General features: G+C 43.7%; 1 protein-coding gene across 7 annotated transcripts in view; it reads left to right on the top strand.

The window, feature by feature from the left end:
- EVL (Enah/Vasp-like) overlaps nucleotides 1–22642 on the top strand; it is a 111821-nt gene that overhangs the window by 37073 nt on the left and 52106 nt on the right. The window contains exon 1 of one of the 7 annotated variants that reach the window (XM_040412675.1): nucleotides 18437–18574. The exons of the other annotated variants lie outside the window; for them this stretch is intronic. Coding sequence (XP_040268609.1) covers nucleotides 18564–18574 — 11 coding nt within the window. The 5' untranslated portion in view covers nucleotides 18437–18563. Of the gene's footprint in view, nucleotides 1–18436; nucleotides 18575–22642 lie in introns of those variants that run through there. 7 annotated transcript variants of the gene reach the window in all.

Here is a 22642-nt window from a genome sequence, read left to right as displayed (position 1 = left end):
GCTCCCCTATTGGCAAGGGAGGCAGCCACTAGGAAAGGTGAAATGGACTGGAGAGTTGCACAAATAATAGCGCCCTAATATATTATTAAAAGTTCTGTAATACCGTATCTAAAAGTTCTGTAAATCTAGAATTGCATGGTAATCTGGATGCAAAATCAGGGTTCGTCTACACGGCGATTCTGTTTTCGCAACATCTTTCATGCCCGAGGATCGGTGCAATGCGGTCACTGTGTGATTCATACATTTGCCACGACCCCGGGGTTTGCAAAAAATCCATCACTGCTGGATTTTTAGCGATTCTGGGTTCTTGGTCATAGCACATATGCAAGTTGCGCTGCGACCCCATTAGTTTCTGTACTAGCAATCCCGTATGCGGAACCGGTCATTTCAATGGGTTCACAAAAAAAACTGAAGGTACTCCGCGTGCATTCCGTTTCCGTATGTCCTTTCCAGGAAAAAAAAATAGAACATGTCCTATTATTGTCCCCATTACAGACAAGGATAGGACTGTTCTATTAGGGGTTAACTGTTCCGTTCCGCAAAATACATACGGTCGTGTGCATGAGCCCTCGGTGGTAATGTCTGGGAGTGTCCGATAATCCGGAATATTTGGTTTGTGAAAGAGGAAAGAAATGAGAGTTGCCCCCTATAATACAGTAAGAGGAGGGCGATGAGAGTTGAATCCCTTTAACCCATACAGCACACAGCTCGCTGCATCACTGCGCGGATTGTGCTGGAAGGCGGCGGGCGAATGAGGGATAATAGCTGATGGAGGCTGCTGACTGATACACGGGAAATTAAAATGAGGGAGAAGGGTGGGGGGAGACCGGGAATTGTGATATTTTAGGATGCAGCTCGGAAATTCACAGTGAATGGAGGATGGTTAATTAACGCCGGTAAGAGGCGGCGATGCGGGGGAGGGGTGGCATATCATATTGCGTTATTTGCATACAGATGCAGCTCTGTGGACGACCTTAGACAATCTTATTTATGGGGTCTTTAAAAAAAAAAAAATGTGTAAGAGTACAAAAACTTGGCAGCTCACTTCCACAAACAGCGCCACCCCTGTCTTTCAGGATACATTTGGTACTGCAGCTCAGTCCCATTCAATGCAATGGAGCTGAGCCTCGATATTAATAGTGATTATTGTATATTTATTAATAGGTTTGTCTGTGATCAGGTAAATGAAGCTCAACCAACGCCTGCCACTTGTTACATTGCTTTGTGTCTAAATTTCACACCGTTTTCAGGATCTGTTTACATCCCTTAGGCCTCATGCACACGACCGTTTTTCGGGTCCGCATCCGAGCCGCAGTTTTTGCGGCTCGGGTGCGGACCCATTCACTTCAATGGGGCCACAAAAGATGCGGACAGCACTCCGTGTGCCGCCCGCATCCGTTGCTCCGTTCCGTGATCCGCAAAAAAAAAAATAGAATGTCCTATTCTTGTCCGTTTTGCGGACAAGAATAGGCATGTCTACTGAATACTATATTGCAGAAGGCACACGGGCGGCTTCCATTTTTTGCGGATGAATAACTGTCCATAACTAATATTTTTCACAGCTGAGAGTTTGCTACAGTTGCATCTAGTCTCTGGACAGCTCTCTGTGCTATAGGCAGGCTGGACTGATACATTTGACCTGAACTTGATACATTATATCCAACTGTCAGGACAGGAAGGAGGCTGACCAGAGGATTGGATACAATGGTAACAAACCCTCACCTGTGACAAGTATTGGGCCAGGTTTTCAGCTACTTCTCTTTTTGGGTGCTGGATTAACAGGAGTTTTGGATCTTATTATTGTGGATTAGTGGAGACATAAAGGCTTGATTTTAGAGAAGTAGAACACCTATAGTCCTCATTCACACACGTTTTTTATTTCATTTTGAAATGCTTGCAAGGAAATGCCAAGAATTTTGTGTATTTTTTCTAAGTATTTTTTAGTTTGCTATACATATTTTTTTTTCTTGCATTTCTTCAAGTGCTTTGCATGCAGCATGTTTCATACTACACTATAGGCCTGTGTATGAAGCTGCCTTAAAGGGGTTCTCCCCCCTATTAACAGGATAGGGGATGACCTCTGGGAGAACTATCTCCAGCAGTTCCATGGAGAAGGAGTGGGGGGGCAGGGTGCGTGCGCGTCCGCCGTTCCATCAGGACGTGGGAACAGTGATCGGTTATTTATCCCGTGGATAAGGGATAACTTGAAAACTTGGCACAACCGCCTTTAAAGGGGTTTGTGCCTCAAAATGAACTCCTGTGGGATAGGGGATAAGCATCTGAATGGTGGGGATCAGACTGCTGGGACCACCACTGATTTACTATAATGGAGGTCCCTGCGCCAGTATGAATGGAGCAGCAGGTCGAGCATGCATGTGGCCTCTTCATTCGTTCTCTGAGGGACTGGTGGGAATGGCTGAGCACCGACAGTCCCATAGAGACTGCATAGAAGGGCAGCGCGCATGCTCGACCTGGCGTACCAGACTACTGTTCCAGTGATTGATGGGGGGTACCAGCGGTCGGACCCCCACTGATCAGATGCCTATTCCTAATCCACAGGAGTTGATTTCGAGGCACAACCCCTTTAAACCCGATTTTGGCTGACATTACTCCTCCCGACTAAGGCCTCATGCACACGACCGTATTTTGTTTCCGTGTCCGATCTGTTTTTTTTTTTGCGGATAGGATGCAGACTCATTCATTTCAATGGGTCCTCAAAAAACACGGACAGCACACTGTGTGCTGTCCGCATCAGTATGTCCGTTCCGTTGCTCCGCAAAAAAAAAAGTGCATGTCCTATTTTTTTCTAGTTTGCGGAAAAAGGATAGGCATTATTACAATGGATCCGCAAAAAAAACGGATGCAATACGGAATGTTGTCCGTTTTGTTTTTTTTGCGGACCGCAAAACACATACGGTAGTGTGCATGTAGCCTAATGTTGAGAGAACTTGTGGTTTCAAGTTCGGCGTACAAGGTTCTGGTTCGGGTTATCAAAGAATTCCATTATGGATTTCACTACCACGGACCAGGGTAGCGGAATCAGTAACGGAATTCTTTGATAACCCGACCCTTGTACGCCGAACTTGAAACCACGTGTTTGCTCCACACTTCCCCCGACCCCTCCATACACGTGCACGCTTGGCTTGGTTGAGGGGTATGAAGCTTCCAGGCTCCTTTGACATCGTTAGGAAACCCCATTCACAGGCCCGGGATGCGGGTTCCTGCAGAAATTGCTGCAGATCTGAATGTGGAAGTCAATCCCACACGTGTGAACATAGCCTTGAGGTATTTTCTAGCTGGACTGGTATTTGCTGCGGCAGAATAGAGCTGTTCCATGATGACTCTCCTCGTCATCTCACAATGCGGTGGCCGCGATGCTTCCTCTTACCGTCTCAGAATAGCTGCAGCCATTTTTTAATATTTAATCACCAACTTCCTCTCCTGTAGAATGACTTCATCATGGAGAAACATTGAATTCAGCTCCTATTTCTGCACACTTAAAGGAACGCTCCGACCAAAACTGATACACTTGGGTTACGCAGAGCATGACACTGGGATTCTCTATTTGTTGTGTTTTAAATCCCTTTGTCATGCTCCACCCTATGATACCTCTTTTGGCTGGAGTGTTCCTTTAAAAAGAAATGTAACACTGTGTTAAACCCTGCCACATAAAAACCAGTTTTATTCAAGTGTGGGGGGGGGGCTTAAATAAAATACAGTTTAAAGGGGTTGAACAGAATTAGAAAAACATGGCTGACGTTTTCCAAAAACAGCACCATCCCTGGTAGTGTACCTGGTATTGCAGGTCAGTCCTGTTCATTCCAATGGAGCCGCAGCGGTAACTGTCACTGTTTATAGATATTAAAGGGATGGTTCGGTGTTATGTAAATATTGAAACATTTTGCAACTTTCTGATTGCTGTTATTTTAAGATTCCTGTTTTCATCCAGGGGCTAAAAACCTGTACAATATACTGTATATACACTACTGTCTTCTAGGCTGCTTTGCCATCCACAAGCCAGAGAGAGGTGTAATGGCGGCAGCCTTATTGGTTTCCACCCAGCTTTCCTAGGCCTGGTAGTAACATACAGCAATAAGTCGTATATACAACATCTGGTATACTGAGTCATTACTCTGATGCAGGGATCAGCAACCTTCGGCAATCCAGCTGTTGTGAAACTACAACTCCCAGCATGCTCTTTCCACTTGTGTGGAAGTTTAGAGAGCAGCCAAGCAAGTGTGCATGATGGGAGATGTAGTTTCACAACCCCTGCTGACCCCTGCTCTAATGGGAGTTAGGAACCACAGTCCTGTCCTTCCAGTTACAGAAGAGGAAGAAGAAATCCGTTTTCACGTGCTCGCTATTAGGCATCATTTAAAATAATTAGGGAGCGTCAAAAATATCGGAATATCACTTTTTGGATTATCAGATGCTGGATTATGGGAATGACCTATTTGTATATGATATGAGGGGGCTGCAGTGCTTTTTCTGTCTATGACAGCCCCCAGGTACACGGCTCTACATGTGGCCAAAGCCGCAGGGCAACGCTGCGCCTTCAGTAGGCAGAAAATAATGGAGGCTTCTACTTTCGTTTAATTCCATCATTTCTAATGAATATCTGTACTTGGGAAAGCTGGGTGGCAGCCACCATGGTCGCCATGACACTGCACAGGTGTTTCGCACATCTTTCTCAGGCTGGCTATGCAAAGTTGGGGTTGAACTGCTATATTATTATGCCGATCTGCCATTTAGGGACCTAGGAAAGCAGAGTGACAACCAATATGGCCACCATGAGTTGTCACTCGCCTTTCTTAAGCTTGTTGTGCAGAATGGTGAATGAACTGCTGCATTATTGGGCTGATCTGTCTTTCAGGGACCTAGGAAAGCTGAGTTACCACCAGAAAAGTTACCATGGCCACCCGCAGGGTCTTCACTAGGCTTTCTCAGGCTAGATATGCAGAGTTGAGGATGAACTCGTCGTGTAATTGGCTTTGTCTGCCACTCAGGGTCCTAGGAAAGCTGGGTTACAACCAATATGACCACTATGATGACACCCAGTGGGTTGTCTCTCTGACTTTTCTCAGGCTAGACATGCATCTATGAGCATGTGCCATTACCTATCGGAACTGGTTGACCATTCAGATTCCTGGAAAAAGCTGGGTTAGCATTAGTGTTGATCGAGCACCAAAGTGCGAACATATCGGGATGCTTGGGTGCTGTACTGAGCACAGTGGAAGTCAGTGGGAAAAGCCAAGCATGAAACCAGGCACCCCCTACTCTGAAAAGAAGAGAGGGTGTCTGGTTTACAGAAAGGTTAGAAATTGATGGAAACACCACCAAAATGGCTTGGAAACAGCATAGGGAGGATGTCTGGATGCATCTCGGACTCCCATTACCTATGACCTAGAATGGACAACCACACAAAGGTATATGCCAAAAGCCAGGTACAGTGTATGTGCAAGCCAACAATCTATCCATGAGACAGATACAGTCAGCATACCTTACAATAGCAGCCTTGTGCACTATGAGACATTCAAACCAGCTCTCATCTGACTGAGACCCAGTAAGCCTCAAAGTTGCTTCACATCTGTTGGGTGGCCCTGCGCACCTAGATCATTATCATTAGGGTGACAAAAAGTCTTCTGATTGTCCTAACATAATATTCAATAACCTTTCTATACAGTTTTGGAAAATTCGCGATTAGAATATTCACGATCTACACTACTCATGAACAGCGCCATCTATTGGATTCATAGTCTTGTCATAAGACTATGAAACCAATAACCTATAAAGCATAATCAATCCTTACGGGGGAGTAACTAGAGTTCTATGTGCCCCAGGGCAAACTTTGAATTTTGGGTCTCAACAAGGATCCCCCAACTCCACAAAGGGACCACACCCGTCAGCTGCCTCCAGGGGCCCATCTTCTGGCTGCTCGCTCCAGCCTGGGGCTCCTGGGAGTTGGCAGCATTCCTGCTTTTTACACTCAGCCTGGTCTCTTACTGGGGGAGCGCCAGGGGGTCAAATGGCATCCAGAGAGCAGGAGCCCGGGGCCCCAGGAGGGAAGAAGCACCTGCAGCTCAGGTGAGATGGGGCAACAGGGCAAGAAAAAACACTGCCCCAGAGATGCAGTTATAATATCCAGCATTCCTAATACACATCTGCTCTTCAGGGGTTAATATCCGAGATTTAGTATAATATGCCTGTAACACCCAGGGGTTAATAGTAGAGCTATAATATCTATCTACATATAATACAAAGATAATACTGGGGGTAAGAGCAAAGGTATGATATCCATCTATATATAATACACAGTCACAGATAATACTTAATAGAGCAATATCCATCACGCCGCCGCCCTCACCTCACTCACTCTCGAGTCCGTCACTCCAGCAGGTGCTGCCTTCACCGTCCTCTTCCGGCCACTTGGCCAGTACAACTCTGCCGCCCGGACGGGAGCGGGACCACCCTGCACCCACGGCTCTGCCTCTGCCCCCCTATGTGAAGCTTCCGGCGCCGCCCGCAGGTATAGTATTATAGGGGTGCCCGCTGCTGCTTTACACTGTCTCTCCTGGAGGGGGCCCCCATGGGCCCCCCTGACGTAGGGGCCCAGTCGCAATTGCGACCGCTACGACCCCTATAGCTACGCCACTGAATCCTTACATAAAGACGCACTACCATAAGACTACACGATAATAAATCCACATGAACTCCGAAATGAGACACTGTACAACTCCAGGAATACCTATAATAAAAAGAAAACTTTAAACCACATCACCTGTATAGAAGGGGGAGGGAAATGTTTAGGGAAAGGATTATTGCACTGTTTGTATGTGTTTTATCTTTGTTTTCACTGCACATATCTGTAAAAAAAAAAAGGAATATGACCTGTAATTCTTTGAATGTAAATGTGCAAATTATATCAGATCATGAGTCTTGAACCGAGCCATCTATTGGATTCATAGTCTTGTCATAAGACTATGAATCCAATAAATGGTGCTGTTCATGAGTAGTGTTAATCGCAAATATTCTAAAAGGCTGCCATTGTAGGGTATGCTGACTGTATCTGTCTCATGGATAGATTGTTGGCTTCACATACCTGGCTTTTGGTATATAGCCTTTGTGTGGTTGTCCATTGTATGTCATAGGTAACGGGAGTCCGAGATGCATTCAGCTATCTTCTTAATGCTGTTTCCAAACCATTTCAGTGGTGTTTCCATCAATTTCTAACCTTTTTCTGAGAACCAGACTCTCTTCTTCAGAGCATTTCTTCTTCAGGTTTGCCACTCAGCTTTTTATGTCAAGTAGACTCAGGATGAACCACTGCATGGCTACTGCAGGAACCTGGGAAAGCTTGATATCAGTAAAACTACATCTGAATAGAATGTATCATTTTGTTATTTTAAGGGGAAATTCAGTTTGAATTCCTCACATTTCCCCTCCCGTATCCTCATCTGATATATCACTGTCTCTCAATGATTCATTGAAGCTGCAGCGGAGGGGGGAAAAAAACGCAGAACAAGGACTTATTTGGGTATGAAGCGTCTCCGGGATCTCAGAAATCTGTAATGTGCTGTGACAAACACATGCTGCAAATTCTTTCCTTGTGAGAATCACAGCCAGCTGTATACAGGTTCAGTAGCCTGGTGACTACATGGTAAACTCACCCAGCACCACTACATCTTCACCCACTGTGCAATGGAGAGTTCAGCAACCTTGTAATATACTTTGTGTTTCCTTTCCTCACCATCTCTGCTTGCTGTCGGTGAACTCCAAGATTCTTCTTTCTCCCTCCTGTCCCAGGCTTACTCATGCAGCTGAGGGTTTGTTACAATATATCTAGTCTAGGTAAATTGCTGTGAGCAAAACCATTCTTTAGCTTGATACAATCTCCCTGCACTGATACATTGTAGCAGACTTTCAGAATTGGAGGGAGGTTTGTACTGCTGATGTATTTAGCTCACAGAGGATTGTCTAGATACATTGTAACAATATCCATTTGTTCGAGACAATTGTTTACTAACATACAATTGTCTTCTCCCATCGCCCTATGTGAGCTAAGCATGGCAAAGGCTCTATTACTGTTACAATGTATCAGTGCAGGTAAAATGTATCAGTCTAGAGTCCATAAATGCACACTCTAAGCCAGGGATCAGCAACCTCCAGTAGGCCAGCTGTGGGGAAACTACGACTATTATACTCCAGAGCTGTGCTCACTATTCTGCTGCTTGTTACTGCTGCTGGTATTTTGTATGGTTTAGTTATGTGTTCACTGCACAACTCTAATCTCACACCACCATTTGGCGGTGTTTTGTTGGCATATTAGGATACTGTTATTGTACACTATAATAGGCACTTAAAATGTTCCTTTCCTTGCATTATTTTATAGATACTACATGGCATTGTTATTTGGGCACTGATACTATTTTGGCAATGTATGGCATTATGAAGTGTCTGTATAGCAGTATTATATAGGCAGTGCACTATATGTTACTAATATGATCACTGCTTGTCTCTATTCTTTCAGCATTATGTGGTCACTGTGTGATTCTGTTAATTCGTCATTATATGGCACTATTATGTAGAAAGTATATGGCAGTATGATAGGGCCACTATATGTTACTTTTATTTGAGCTCTGTATGTTATATGGTTTACTACATGGCACTATTATGTAGGTGGTATATGGCAGTATTAGGTGTTACTCTAAGGTAAAGCATGGTACTGTTTTTGGGCAGGTATTATAGGAGTATGCATTGTTTGCCCCTCCACAATGTTGATGTAGCTTTATATATTTCTGTAATGATGGATATCCTGCTCCTCGCACGTTCGCCCGCTCGTCCCAATGTCATCAGTTTGCAGTTGTGAATCTCTGAACTATAATAAGGAGTCAGCAGAACGTTCCGTCGCCTGCAGCAGAGCGTTGCGTCCCCTGCAGCGGAGCGTTGCGTCCCCTGCAGCGGAGCGTTGCGTCCCCTGCAGCGGAACGTTGCGTCCCCTGCAGCGGAAAGTTGCGTCCCCTGCAGCGGAAAGTTGCGTCCCCTGCAGCGGAACGTTGCGTCCCCTGCAGCGGAACGTTGCGTCCCCTGCAGCGGAACGTTGCGTCCCCTGCAGCGGAACGTTGCATCCCCTGCAGCGGAAAGTTGCGTCCCCTGCAGCGGAACAGTGCGTCCCCTGCAGCGGAACGTTGCGTCCCCTGCAGCGGAACGTTGCGTCCCCTTAATAATGGAGTTTGAAATATTGGAGCAGCAGGTGGAAGGATCCGGGGGTTCACTGGAGACGATTCTTTCAGGAGTCGCCTCTCTGCCCTAGAACTTTGTGGATCCTGACAAGAACAGAAGCTCAGTGTGAAGTTGTGCTGGAGCGGGGCCAGGGTGGCGGACGGCTCGTCTGTTATTACGCACAGCTGCTCCTGATTATAAAGAGTTTACATTTCTCCCTATGATTCCGGGTTCTGAAGAAATTATAAGGAAAACATCAGATTTCGGTTTATAAACTTTAGATTCACTTCAGAATAGCGCAGAGTATTGCAGATTTCCAGGACTCCCTCGTTTGTCCTTAGTTTTTTTAATGTTTTTCTAAGTACCACAAGTACTTACCACACCAAAGTCTCTGACTGTACCCCAATAATGATGGGCAGTGTGCCAACACAGACAGCGACCATTCAGTCTCCTGGAAGTCATTGAAAGGTAGAATTCCCTAAATTTGACAGCTAGAGTGCCCCCACAGTCAGTGACAGCTAGAGGGTCCCTATAATGACAGCTAGAGTGCCCCCACAGTCAGTGACAGCTAGAGAGTGCCTATAATGACAGCTAGAGTGCCCCTACAGTAAGTGACAGCTAGAGGGTCCCTATAATGACAGCTAGAGTGCCCCTACAGTAAGTGACAGCTAGAGGGTCCCTATAGTGACAGCTAGAGTCTTCCACAGTAAGTGACAGCTAGAAAGTGCCTATAATGACAGCTAGAGTGCCCCCACAGTAAGTGACCGCTAGAGGGTCCCAATAAAGACAACAACTAGAGTGCTTCCACAGTCAGTAACAGCTAGAGCATTCCTATAATAAAAGCTAGAGTGCTCCCACAATAAGTGACAGCTAGAGGCACCCCATAATGGCAGCTGGAGTGCCACCACAGTCAAAGACAGCCATAGAGCCCCTGTAATGGCATCTAGAGTGCCCCCTCAATCAGAGTCAGCCGGAGGTCCCATGTAATGGCAGATAGAGTGCCCCCACAGTCAGTGACAAGTGTGTGCAACTGTAGGGGTGACAGCCGTATGGGTGTAACTAACTGGAGGACACTGCCGTTCAGTAATCTAGGAAAGCTGGGTGACACACGGTGAGTGTAGTAGTTATTGCCTCCACATCTGGGGTTTTGTGTGTTTGTTCCGGTAATACATAAATCATCTTATTCGTCCCCAAACAGGAAGCAATCGCTGACGTTAAAGGAAATTGCACAAGATACAATCTGACATTACAGTCCGCAGAGGGCAGAATGTGGGAATATATATCCTATCAGCTGCTATGTAATAACTGGAAGCTTCCCAGGAGATACGTCATCCCAGCCCAGAGGAAAGGACACAACTAATGGAGCTGTATATACCTTTCCTTATCAGATTGGAATATTACAGCGCCGCCCAGTGGCCACATTTTCTTGAAAAATAAAGTACAATTGTTTTAGGTGTCGTAATGTAGGCAGTTCCTTGTAAAATATAACAATGTAACCAATCACATCCTCATCAGTCCTACAGCTGGGACCCCCAACAAAGGGACCGTAGACCTGCTCCGTTTTTCCCTTAAATGGGGCTGTGTCGCAGTTCTTTGCACCAGTGTGTCGGGAAAAAGCCAAAAGGACCTTGATTAATTCTTGGGATTTGCAGGGTCCCAGAGGTCAGACCCCCTCCGATCATAATTATGCCATCTCATCCGCCACTGTCATTGCATCCGTCATATAAACTAGACCACAAAAGGGGTGGAGCTTATGCAAATTTGAACAAAAAGAGTCTGGCTGTGGGTGGGACTTAAAGGGTTCTTCCATGATTGATGTAAAAAAAACAAAAATCGGACATCATATAGCACATGATGACAATACCTTTCTAACAATGCTAGAACCAGCCCCGTACTTCACATGGGTTCCCGAGATCTCCCCAGTCACTGCTCCAATAGTTCTGCTAGATCAGGGATGCCCAATCTGCGGCCCTCCAGCTGTTGCAAAACTACAACTCCCAGCATGCCCAGACAGCCTACAGCTAGGCATGATGGGAGCCGCAGGTTGAGCATCCCTGTGCTAGATTATCTTCAGCCTGGCAGCTCAGGGGCATGTCCTTTCTGGTTCATCTCTCTCCCTGTAACATGTGGCTGGTGGCAGTTGAAGATTTAAACTGAGCGCGTGCGACCAGATCAGTGGGAAGGACAAAAAATAAGGAAAAGAACAAACAGCAGGTGGCGCTATACAGATACATTTTGTTGAATAACTCAGTGACTATACAACATTTTTAATTACATGCAATTGCAAAAGTATTCAGACCCAGGTGCTGGTTTGAAAGAAAAAAATTTGAATATGTTTCATGACCCCAACCCCTTTAAGTGTCCCATCAATTTTGGGAGGTCTGTGCACACGGATTGTTCCCTAGTGTTCACAAAACCAACCTACAATACCGTGATACGGTTATATGGCGGGGTAGAGGTGTCACTGCGGAACTGCCCTTCAGGAGTCCAGGGAAACTTGGTGACCGCCTTAGTATGCATGTTGGTACCTGCATCCCTTGGAAGTAATGGAGGCTATTATGGCACCAAAAATGGTAAAAGGCAAAGTGGACCCAGCATGCAGGTGGAACCAACACTTCCTGAATTTTATGGCGCATAACGGGTAGTATTTAGTGTTAGGACCCGTTACAGAGATCGCCTTGACGTTGTGCAGACGGCCCAAATGGTTTTGTACAAAATGAATTTGACAAGCATCTCACTTTATAAATAAGCGTAGAATTAGCACTAGAATCATTTTTGTGACTACGGCATTATCGTACTTTATCTGGTTTGCTCTTGCATTGTCCTTTTTTCTTCTTCCACGCCTTAGTATGTGGTCACCCAGCTTTTCCAGAAGAGATCTCCGCTAACAATGGCGGAATATAATTTTTTGAGACCATGACCAGGATTTTTCCCTGGGGTCCCTTCATTTAGAGAAGCTAATCACTGTGCCACCGAAGGTCTCACGAAAATAGAGGCGTGAATATCAAGTAGATAGCATGCGGCGTATCACATGTCCAGCACATTTGTGGCCCTATTAATAGCCGCTGTGTTATAATGACTTGGAGCAGGTTGTGAAATGGAAAGGAAATGGGCGGCAGTGCGGAGGGGGAGGCCACGCTGAGCGGTCTGTCTTCCGTCTGCCCTCCTGCAGTCTATACAGGTTCTTCTAGGTCCGTTTGTTGCAAATATAATTTATCTGCATTGCGTGTGGGCTGTCGTGTTTTCTTCGGTCTGCTAGGGGGGGGAAATCTGCCTTTGTCAGAACCTGCTGTTTCTGCTACATCCACCATAATGGTAACAATTGTATCTGTTTATGTGAAATGTAACAGTCTGGATGTTTAGATTCACGGAGGATTGTCCAGACTGGATACAATTGTAGCAAAGCCTCAGCTGCCAGAAGGATTCGCTCTGTACCTGTTTTCAGCCCCTGGATGTAAGCAAGAATCGTCACCGTTTACTGACAGCAAGCGACACGTGTCGTGCGACTGTGATTTGGCTGTGAAAACACAGCCAAGAGGTTGTGCCGCGAAAAATATTCTACGTTTTTCAAACTAGCGCCTGGATCTGAATACTTTTGTAATTGTATGTATTTAAACATTTAGTATAGCCACTGAGTTATTCACTGAAATCTCTCTGTATAGCGCCACCTGCTGGTTGTCCTGTTTTTAAATTCTTTGTCCAGCTCACTGAGATGAAATCATATGCTCTGTTCCATCCTTCAACTGCCACCAGCTGCAGCAGAAAGGACACGCCCCCCAAGAAAGGACACACCCCCCGAGAAAGGACACCACCACCACCCTGAGAAAGGACATGCCCCCTGAGAAAGGACATGCCCCCTGAGAAAGGACATGCCCCCTGAGAAAGGACATGCCCCCTGAGAAAGGACACGCCCCCTGAGAAAAGACACCACCACCACCCTGAGAAAGGACATGCCCCCTGAGAAAGGACACGCCCCCTGAGAAAGGACACCACCACCACCACCCTGAGAAAAGACATGCCCCCTGAGAAAGGACATGCCCCCTGAGAAAGGACACGCCCCCTGAGAAAAGACACCACCACCACCCTGAGAAAGGACATGCCCCCTGAGAAAGGACACGCCCCCTGAGAAAGGACACCACCACCACCACCCTGAGAAAGGACATGCCCCCTGAGAAAGGACATGCCCCCTGAGAAAGGACACGCCCCCTGAGAAAAGACACCACCACCACCCTGAGAAAGGACATGCCCCCTGAGAAAGGACACGCCCCCTGAGAAAGGACACCACCACCACCACCCTGAGAAAGGACATGCCCCCTGAGAAAGGACACGCCCCCTGAGAAAAGACACCACCACCACCCTGAGAAAGGACACGCCCCCTGAGAAAAGACACCACCACCCTGAGAAAGGACATGCCCCCTGAGAAAGGACACGCCCCCTGAGAAAAGACACCACCACCACGAGAAAGGACATGCCCCCTGAGAGAGGACATGCCCCCTGAGAAAAGACACCACCACCACCACCCTGAGAAAGAACACGCCCCCTGAGAAAGGACACACCCCCTGAGAAAAGACACCACCACCACCCTGAGAAAGGACATGCCCCCTGAGAAAAGACACCACCACCACCCTGAGAAAGGACATGCCCCCTGAGCTGCCAGATGAAAATAATTCGAGCAGAGCAGTGAATAGTGAGCTCTCTGGATCCATGTGAGGTGCAGGGCTAGTTCTAAGCTTTTTAAAGCTTTTAAAACATTCTTTATGGGATAACCCCTTTTAAAGTCAATGAAGGAGAAGAAACTCGCAACCTGTGACACAAAATCCGACACGTCTGGATTTTTCGCGACTGCCTCATTGAAGCATTGACACCATCGACAACCTCTATATTAATACTTGAGGCCGGGTAGAGAACCGTAAAGGGAATGCATATTTTTGCCAATTTTTCTGTGGTCCAGTGTCCTCTAAAATCAAAAAGAATGAAAAAAGCTTTGCAATTAGCCTTGATTTTTATAATGAAACATTTTGTGTATACAGCTCCTATGCAGAGCTATGTGTCTCCATGCTTACAGACTACATACAGACCCTGCGCGGTCTGATTGTGCAGCCGTGTGTCACTGGGGGTCATTTATCAAAGGTCGACTTTTCACGTTGTTCTTTGATATCCCCTGCACTGCGGGAGGACGCAGCTAACTTATGACGAGGTGTGCGCCTTTTTATAAATTAGGTGCATCCTCCGGCAGTCCGTGCACCTGGAGGGGAATTCAGGGAGTGGAGTCATTTTTCGACAACTTTTATGCCTGGAAATGGCATAAATATGAATGTTCCGGAGCCGATTAGCCGCCCCCCCCTCCCCCCCCCCCGCTGTACAATGCAACAAAATATCGTCACACAGGTGATTTAAAAGTTGAAAAACTTGTGACTTTATTTTAGGCGTAGAGCATAGTAAATGGTCATCACTTTGAATCCTGTTCTGCATGTCTGTAGATTTTTAAGAAGGGATAGCGTGGAGATATGACTTCAGAATCAGACTACACACCGGGCTCCTTCGTAGTCTGTAACCATAGAGACGCATTGGTTTACATAGAAGCTGCACAAACAGGAGGTTACATTTTTTATTCAAACTGCTTGCAAAATCGCTTCATTTTTTTTATTTCAGATGCAGTGAATAATGGTATAAATGGTTGCACACCTTTTGCAGTCTCATTTCCTAATATATTTTCAGTTTCAGTTCTTCAAGACTTGATTGCTGTCAGTGAATGGAAATATATAATTTAGATGCATTGATGCATAAAAATGTAGATTGTTTGTACCTATAACTGAGAAAACTGCCTGTAAATTGTTTCTGGCCCATCCATCAGAATGACACCACAATCACAGACAGGATAGTCCTCCTTGTACGGCCGCCCCAAGATTGCGGCTTTATCAGAAACGCATCCATTCACTTGCATGTAATTAGCTTTTAATTATAGCAGTGAGAAAGGCGAGAGGACGCCAGCTGCTCTTCTCCGAGACCGCCTCTGGCAGCTCGTCAGGAGAACTTCAGAACTCCTCCGCAGTGTTTTCATGGCACCTTTTTCCCACCAGACATCATTTTAATATTATTAGTTAACACCCCCATTAAAAGAATTCCCAGTCAATGCTGGTTCTTAAAGGGGTTGATCAGGATTTAATTTAGGATAGGTCATCTGTATCTGATCGTCAGGGTTCTGACACCCTCCACCCCTACAGATCAGCTGTTTCGAAGTAGCACTGGAACTGCACAGCGCCATCCATTGTGTAGTGGCCGGAGCTGGTTACTGCAACACTTCTCCAATTGAAGTGAATACTGCAGCGTCCAGCTCAGGCCACTACACCATGGATGGAGCGGTGTGGTTCCAGCACTGGTGCTATTCCAAAATAGCTGATTGTTTTGGGGTATGGGCAGGGGTGCACCACCAATGAGGCCAGGTGAGGCGATCGCCTCAGGCAGCACCAGCTAGGGGCAAGAGAGGGGCAGCGGAAGGGCCATGGGCAATGAGCGCTTTCATTGTGGCATAAGGTTTAGGTGAAGAAATAGGCATGGGGGGGGGGGGCGCCGTTTCGTTTTTTTGCCTCAGGCAGCAGAAAGGCTAGGTGCACCCCTGGGTATGGGGCGTTTGACACTTGTTGATTAAATATTGAAAACCTATCCTGCGGCCATCAATACGTAAAATCCTGAACAACCTCTTTAAGTAGTAGGATAATTCGGAGAAGTGACAGCAGGGAGAGTCCACAAAAATGCAGTCTACTTATGTAACCTAAGGCAAGTAGTGCATATGACGGCTATATCACCCCTCTGCAGATACAGAGCAGACCCCAGACCACACGCTTCAGATACTCTGAAGACTGCTGGAGTGGGGTGAGATGAGCATATATACAGATGAGTGTGTATGTAATATACAGTTGCAAGAAAAAGTATGTGAACCCTTCGGAATGATATGGATTTCTGCACAAATTGGTCATAAAATGTGATCTGATCTTCATCTACTGTAAGTCACAACAATAGACAATCACAGTCCGCTTAAACTAATAACACACAAAGAGTTAAATGTTACCATGTTTTTATTGAACACACCATGTAAACATTCACAGTGCAGGTGGAAAAAGTATGTGAACCCTTGGATTTAATAACTGGTTGAACCTCCTTTGGCAGCAATAACTTCAGCCAAACGTTTCCTGTAGTTGCAGATCAGACGTGCACAACGGTCAGGAGTAATTCTTGACCATTCCTCTTTACAGAACTGTTTCAGTTCAGCAATATTCTTGGGATGTCTGGTGAGAATCGCTTTCTTGAGGTCATGCCACAGCATCTCAATCGGGTTGAGGTCAGGACTCTGACTGGGCCACTCCAGAAGGCGTATTTTCTTTGGTTTAAGCCATTCTGTTGTTGATTTACTTCTATGCTTTGGGTCGTTGTCCTGTTGCAGCACCCATCTTCTGTTGAGCTTCAGCTGGTGGACAGATGGCCTTAAGTTCTCCTGCAAAATGTCTTGATAAACTTGGGAATTCATTTTTCCTTCGATGATAGCATTTCGTCCTGGCCCTGACGCAGCAAAGCAGCCCCAAACCATGATGCCCCCACCACCGTACTTCACAGTTGGGATGAGGCTTTGATGTTGGTGTGCTGTGCCTATTTTTCTCCACACATAGTGTTGTGTGTTTCTTCCAAACAACTCAACTTTGGTCTCATCTGTCCACAGAATATTTTGCCAGTACTGCTGTGGAACATCCAGGTGCTCTTGTGCAAACTGTAAACGTGCAGCAATGTTTTTTTTGGACAGCAGTGGCTTCCTCTGTGGTGTCCTCCCATGAAATCCATTCTTGTTTAGTGTTTTACGTATCGTAGATTCGCTAACAGGGATGTGAGCATATGCCAGAGACTTTTGTAAGTCTTTAGCTGACACTCTAGGATTCTTCTTCACCTCATTGAGCAGTCTGCGCTGTGCTCTTGCAGTCATCTTTACAGGACGGCCACTCCTAGGGAGAGTAGCAGCAGTGCTGAACTTTCTCCATTTATAGACAATTTGTCTTACCGTGGACTGATGAACAGCAAGGCTTTTGGAGATACTTTTATAACCCTTTCCAGCTTTATGCAAGTCAACAATTCTTAGTCGTAGGTCTTCTGAGAGCTCTTTTGTGCGAGGCATCATTCACATCAGGCAATGCTTCTTGTGAAAAGCAAACCCAGAACTGGTGTGTGTTTTTTATAGGGCAGGGCAGCTGTAACCAACACCTCCAATCTCATCTCATTGATTGGACTCCAGTTGGCTGACACCTCACTCCAATTAGCTCTTGGAGATGTCATTAGTCTAGGGGTTCACATACTTTTTCCACCTGCACTGTGAATGTTTACATGGTGTGTTCAATAAAAACATGGTAACATTTAATTCTTTGTGTGTTATTAGTTTAAGCAGACTGTGATTGTCTATTGTTGTGACTTAGATGAAGATCAGATCACATTTTATGACCAATTTGTGCAGAAATCCATATCATTCCAAAGGGTTCACATACTTTTTCTTGCAACTGTATATATATGGCAGTCCTAAATGGCCAATCTGTCTAGTTGCACAGCAGTAAGACAGCAGGGGATATAATGTATCACTTCACAACTTAGCAATTTTACTGGTCAGGAACCTGGAGAAGTTGGGTGAAGACCAACATGGTTGCTATCACAGAAGTTATTCTTTTTCATTTGAGAGAAGGATCCATGATGACAGCTGAGTTGAAATCCGTTGGGGTACAATGAGAGGCTACAAAGAGCGTCCTTCACACTGGAGGACCCAAGATGTCCACACAATACATAGACAGCTCCTTGATTTTAATGAGAACTGTAATGCTTTGATCCACCTGTAGGGGTGCTGTAGAGAACTTGAACAGGTACTGCCAGATTCCAGTGCAGGTTAGAGGGGGCAGCATCGGGACACTCTGTCTATGGTCAGTTATTTGGGGGGGCTCTTTGTAATCATTTGGCTTGGCTGTTTGTAACTTTTTCATAACGTCCATCACAAAAGATGATAGAAACTCCATGGAGATGAATAAGTATGGCCCAAGTTTAACCGTCAACAGTTTCCCACCCCTGAAGGGGTTAATACTTTATATTCAGAAGTCTCACATGTGAATGATCTCAGCGTGCTGTTTCGGTTCTTGTACCAAAAGCCATCGCACTTCCTGCTCGGGCTACTTTGGTAGAACATCCTCTTCCTGTGCCTTCTCTCTGAATACGAACCAGTGTTCCCCAAATCGAAGAGTTCAGCATCAGCGTCCCTGTCATGCGGGCGACCCAGCCGTCTCATAGATTCTGATCTCACCTTTGGTTTTTGTTCTGTCGCCATGTCATCCAGGTAAGTCTATAGTCACAGGTGTCTGTTTTACAAAACTGGCTGACAGGGTATGATTGGAGTTGTAGTTTTGCAGAGACTAAACGGATGCAGAATGAGATCTGTCTGGTGGTGACAGATCCACCTACAGGGGAAAAAAAAAATTAGACTGAGGGATCATGTGACTAGTAAGGGTTGTGTGCCCTCCTGGCTAATCAATATACAGGAGCTGTTCAATGGGTGCCTAAAATACATGCCTTTATTTTCATATCCTGTATTGTATCCAGAGCTGCACTCACTATTCTGCTGGTGCAGTCACTGTGTACATACATTACTTATCCTGTACTGATTCTGAGTTACATCCTGTATTATACTCCAGAGCTGCACTCACTATTCTGCTGGTGGAGTCACTGTGTACATACATTACTTATCCTGTACTGATCCTGAGTTACATCCTGTATTATACTCCAGAGCTGCACTCACTATTCTGCTGGTGGAGTCACTGTGTACATACATTACTTATCCTGTACTGATCCTGAGTTACATCCTGTATTATACTCCAGAGCTGCACTCACTATTCTGCTGGTGCAGTCACTGTGTACATTACATTACTTATCCTGTACTGATCCTGAGTTACATCCTGTATTATACTCCAGAGCTGCACTCACTATTCTGCTGGTGCAGTCACTGTGTACATATATTACTTATCCTGTACTGATCCTGAGTTACATCCTGTATTATACTCCAGAGCTGCACTCACTATTCTGCTGGTGCAGTCACTGTGTACATACATTACTTATCCATACATTACTCCAGAGCTGCACTCACTATTCTGCTGGTGCAGTCACTGTGTACATACATTACTTATCCTGTACTGATCCTGAGTTACATCATGTATTATACTCCAGAGCTGCACTCAGTGAAAATGCTTGTTTGGATCATTACCGGGTAAGTAGATTAATTCTTTACATTAGGTTATAGAAGGAATCTTTGTCCCTTCAGAAAATATATGGATTCTGTATTTTCCGAATTGAAATAACACATGAATCTGTCACTGATAAAATACAAAAGGAGAAACAGAACTTAAATTTCTTTATCGGGGAAGTTGTCACAGTTCTAATGCTCAGGTTCAGGACAGGAACTGTGGTTATCGACAGGGTTAGAAGCCGTCTCTGTTCTGCTGTGAAGGTGACGGGGTCTTGGTTACTGTGAAGTTTCGTTCCCAGAGTCTTAAGTGAGAATCAAGCTTGTGGTTGTCACCGAGTTCTTACAAGTCTGAATAACTTTCCATCCTTTCAAATACCACAGCAGATAACGAGCTCTACTAATTACTGCTCATATGTCCCTCAGTATCAGCATATTCTTGTACATAGGAGCAGTATTATAGTAGTTATATTCTTGTACATAGGAGGCAGTATTATAGTAGTTATATTCTTGTACATAGGAGCAGTATTATAGTAGTTATATTCTTGTACATAGGAGCAGTATTATAGTAATTATATTCTTGTACATAGAAGTATTATAGTAGTTATATTCTTGTACATAGGGGGCAGTATTATAGTAGTTATATTCCTGTACATAGGAGGCAGTATTATAGTAGTTATATTCTTGTACATAGGAGCAGTATTATAGTAGTTATATTCTTGTACATAGGAGGCAGTATTATAGTAGTTATATACTTGTACATAGGAGGCAGTATTATAGTAGTTATATTCTTGTACATAGGAGGCAGTATTATAGCAGTTATATTCTTATACATATGAGCAGTATTATAGTAGTTATATTCTTGTACATAGGAGGCAGTATTATAGTAGTTATGTTCCTGTACATAGGAGCAGTATTATAGTAGTTATATTCTTGTACATAGGAGCAGTATTATAGTAGTTATATTCTTGTACATAGGAGCAGTATTATAGTAGTTATATTCTTGTACATAGGAGGCAGTATTATAGTAGTTATATTCTTGTACATAGGAGCAGTATTATAGTAGTTATATTCTTGTACATAGGAGGCAGTATTATAGTAGTTATATTCCTGTACATAGGAGCAGTATTATAGTAGTTATATTCTTGTACATAGGAGCAGTATTATAGTAGTTATATTCTTGTACATAGGAGCAGTATTATAGTAGTTATATTCTTGTATATAGTGGGCAGTATTATAGTAGTTATATTCTTGTACATAGGAGCAGTATTATAGTAGTTATATTCTTGTACATAGAAGGCAGTATTATAGCAGTTATACTCTTGTATGTAGGAGCAGTATTATAGTAGTTATATACTTGTACATAGGAGCAGTATTATAGTAGTTATATTCTTGTACATAGGAGCAGTATTATAGTAGTTATATTCTTGTACATAGGAGGCAGTATTATAGTAGTTATATTCCTGTACATAGGAGCAGTAATATAGTAGTTATATTCTTGTACATAGGAGCGGTATTATAGTAGTTATATTCTTGTACATAGGAGCAGTATTATAGTAGTTATATTCCTGTACATAGGAGCAGTAATATAGTAGTTACATTCTTGTACATAGGAGCAGTATTATAGTAGTTATATTCTTGTACATAGGAGGCAGTATTATAGTAGTTATATTCCTGTACATAGGAGCAGTAATATAGTAGTTATATTCTTGTACATAGGAGCGGTATTATAGTAGTTATATTCTTGTACATAGGAGCAGTATTATAGTAGTTATATTCCTGTACATAGGAGCAGTAATATAGTAGTTATATTCCTGTACATAGGAGCAGTATTATAGTAGTTACATTCTTGTACATAGGAGCGGTATTATAGTAGTTATATTCTTGTACATAGAAGCAGTATTATAGTAGTTATATTCCTGTACATAGGAGCAGTAATATAGTAGTTATATTCCTGTACATAGGAGCAGTATTATAGTAGTTACATTCTTGTACATAGGAGCGGTATTATAGTAGTTATATTCTTGTACATAGGAGCAGTAATATAGTAGTTATATTCTTGTACATAGGAGCGGTATTATAGTAGTTATATTCCTGTACATAGGAGCAGTAATATAGTAGTTATATTCTTGTACATAGGAGCGGTATTATAGTAGTTATATTCTTGTACATAGGAGCAGTATTATAGTAGTTATATTCCTGTACATAGGAGCAGTAATATAGTAGTTATATTCCTGTACATAGGAGCAGTATTATAGTAGTTACATTCTTGTACATAGGAGCGGTATTATAGTAGTTATATTCTTGTACATAGGAGCAGCAATATAGTAGTTATATTCTTGTACATAGGAGCGGTATTATAGTAGTTATATTCTTGTACATAGTAGCGGTATTATAGTAGTTATATTCTTGTACATAGGAGCAGTATTATAGTAGTTATATTCTTGTACATAGGAGCAGTATTATAGTAGTTACATTCTTGTACATAGGAGCAGTATTATAGTAGTTATATTCTTGTACATAGGAGGCAGTATTATAGTAGTTATATTCCTGTACATAGGAGCAGTAATATAGTAGTTATATTCTTGTACATAGGAGCGGTATTATAGTAGTTATATTCTTGTACATAGGAGGCAGTATTATAGTAGTTATATTCCTGTACATAGGAGCAGTATTATAGTAGTTACATTCTTGTACATAGGAGCGGTATTATAGTAGTTATATTCTTGTACATAGAAGCAGTATTATAGTAGTTATATTCCTGTACATAGGAGCAGTAATATAGTAGTTATATTCCTGTACATAGGAGCAGTATTATAGTAGTTACATTCTTGTACATAGGAGCGGTATTATAGTAGTTATATTCTTGTACATAGGAGCAGTAATATAGTAGTTATATTCTTGTACATAGGAGCGGTATTATAGTAGTTATATTCTTGTACATAGTAGCAGTATTATAGTAGTTATATTCTTGTACATAGGAGCAGTATTATAGTAGTTACATTCTTGTACATAGGAGCAGTATTATAGTAGTTATATTCTTGTACATAGGAGGCAGTATTATAGTAGTTATATTCCTGTACATAGGAGCAGTAATATAGTAGTTATATTCTTGTACATAGGAGCGGTATTATAGTAGTTATATTCTTGTACATAGGAGCGGTATTA

This window comes from Bufo bufo, chromosome 11, assembly GCF_905171765.1.
Source record: "Bufo bufo chromosome 11, aBufBuf1.1, whole genome shotgun sequence".
Taxonomy (NCBI): domain Eukaryota; kingdom Metazoa; phylum Chordata; class Amphibia; order Anura; family Bufonidae; genus Bufo; species Bufo bufo.
This window is presented reverse-complemented; position numbering and strand designations above follow the sequence as displayed.